The 1,970-nt window shown below is 32.2% G+C and overlaps 1 protein-coding gene across 1 annotated transcript; it reads right to left on the bottom strand.

Moving 5' to 3' along the window:
- Positions 1–311: 311 nt before the first annotated feature.
- On the bottom strand, positions 312–1,755 carry LOC127086686 (E3 ubiquitin-protein ligase PUB23). Its single transcript, XM_051027481.1, has one exon. It carries the CDS (start codon positions 1,605–1,607, stop codon positions 405–407), a length of 1,203 nt encoding a protein of 400 aa, XP_050883438.1. The 5' UTR covers positions 1,608–1,755; the 3' UTR covers positions 312–404.
- Between the last annotated feature and the right edge of the window lie 215 nt (positions 1,756–1,970).

Here is a 1,970-nt window from a genome sequence, read left to right as displayed (position 1 = left end):
ATGGAAACATATTTAGTAAAGTTAATCTCATCTCAATAATTTGTCTATGTTTTTACTCTAATGTGTCATTTTTGATGAGATGTACGAGGACAATTTAATCTATTAACAATATTACCAAGCTCATTTAAGTATTTTGAAAAGGGTCTAAATTTTTTCCCAAAAATCAGATTGAATAACTTTAATTTTAGCCTAAAATTGTGTACTAACATAAACTTGAAATAGTTTAAAGGCAAATTTGTTTTAGAAAATCAATCCATATGTATTTAGCAAAGGTATCCACCAAATTTATGTAGTAAGTATGAGTAGGAGAATGAACCCACAAATTACTATGTATTATTTTAAAAGGAGATGAAGGTGCAGTAACAAGAAACACATCTCATTCATCTAAAGACTCCATTAATGAGTCACCTTTGGTGTCTAGTCAACAAATAAACTTGAATACAAGGAGAGTTATTCCATACATTTGAATGCAACCTAAGAACACCTCTAGCTTTTTCCTTCAAATAAGAAGCACAATCTGCTTGCATAACCATACAAAGTTTCGAAACACCACCAACCCTTAACATCTCTTGAACAAACTCATTTGTTCCACAATACTTAGAAATCAAACAAAATATTTGAAGCGCTCTATCGTCCGTTGTCGATGAAACCCTCAATGTTCTCTTAGAAACCACTGCTATTCCTCCTGCATGTCTCACAAACTGTGCTCTTCCATCAGCACACGAACACAAGTCCGCAAGAAGCATGAATATAAGCTCCGTTTGATTCTTCTCTTGTCTCTCAAGTGCAAGATCAATGAGTTCTGTCACTGCTTCAGCTTCAACCATCTTCATTCGGTTTCTACCTAAAGGACATGTTTGTAATAACACATGCAATGCAGATTTTATAGCTTGTTTAGAAAGTTCTTTGTTTCTGATACTAAGTAGTTTAACTATTTCTCTAAAGAATTCAACGTGTAAATTCAACAAAGAGTTTGAACTTTTCACCTCTAGAACGAGTTTCAACACAAGCATTGCTTCGTTTATTACCTTGAAGTTTTTGTTATCAATGTGAAGTTGCAAAATCAAAGTCAAAGAGTTGACTAAGTCAAAGTTGTCATCAACTATGTTGTTCTTGTTATTGGATATGGCTAAAGGCCAAAGTAAACGAAGAATTCTCAAAGCTTCTTCGAGGCATATTGTTTTACCTTGCTTGAAAAAGCTCTTTATAATCACTTTTTGAATAATCGCTTTTGCTACTCCTGCTTCCACCATGCATGTTCTATTTCCTTCGTCTTCTAAAGCAAGAACGTGTAGTTTTTCTATTGCCGCTTGATCGAGATTCTTAACAAGTTTTTCAAATTTGGACTTGTCGGTTTTCGAGGATGCTGAATTTGTTGAGTGCCATGATTGGATTAATCTCTGAAGAGTGTGGTTTGGTGTTAAGAACTCTGAGCTTCTTGGCAAGGGTTGTTTGGTAATTGGACATGTGCAGTTTTTTGAGGTGAGTAACCAGTGTTCGATGCTTTCTCTGTTGTATGTTATTCCTGTGATTGTTGTAACAGGTTCTTTCATGATTTGAAGTGAAATGGGACAAACAAAAAATTGAGGAATTTCGGTTTCACCCATTTTTTTTGGATGATGTGTGAGAAATTATGAAGCAGAAAAGGGCTTGGTTTTCTTAGTAAGAGAAATGGACTATGGATATAAATATTGTTGAGGTCACAAAGAATAATCAATGATGAGTGAGGATTAATATAAGTATATTATGTAGCGGTGTATCTTTTCAATTTTAGAAAAAAAAACAAAATTTATTAAAAAACGAAAAATATATATCAAACTTTATTAAAAAAATTGAAAATTAAAAAATTATAAACCTTTTATCTATCGACAACATTGAAAATTTTATTTATAAATATAGTGTATATTGTGTATATAAAGAAAATGGTGAATGGTAAAAAATTAAAAAAAAAAATATTGCGTGTTACATTT

Source organism: Lathyrus oleraceus, chromosome 5 (assembly GCF_024323335.1).
Source record: "Lathyrus oleraceus cultivar Zhongwan6 chromosome 5, CAAS_Psat_ZW6_1.0, whole genome shotgun sequence".
Taxonomy (NCBI): domain Eukaryota; kingdom Viridiplantae; phylum Streptophyta; class Magnoliopsida; order Fabales; family Fabaceae; genus Lathyrus; species Lathyrus oleraceus.
Note: the sequence above shows the minus strand (reverse complement) of the source record. Positions and strands in the feature narration are given on the sequence as shown.

What these genes read in the sequence shown, in the direction of transcription:
- LOC127086686 (XM_051027481.1), bottom strand. Translation starts at nt 1,607, where the DNA reads ATGGGTGAAACCGAAATTCCTCAATTTTTTGTTTGTCCCATTTCACTT.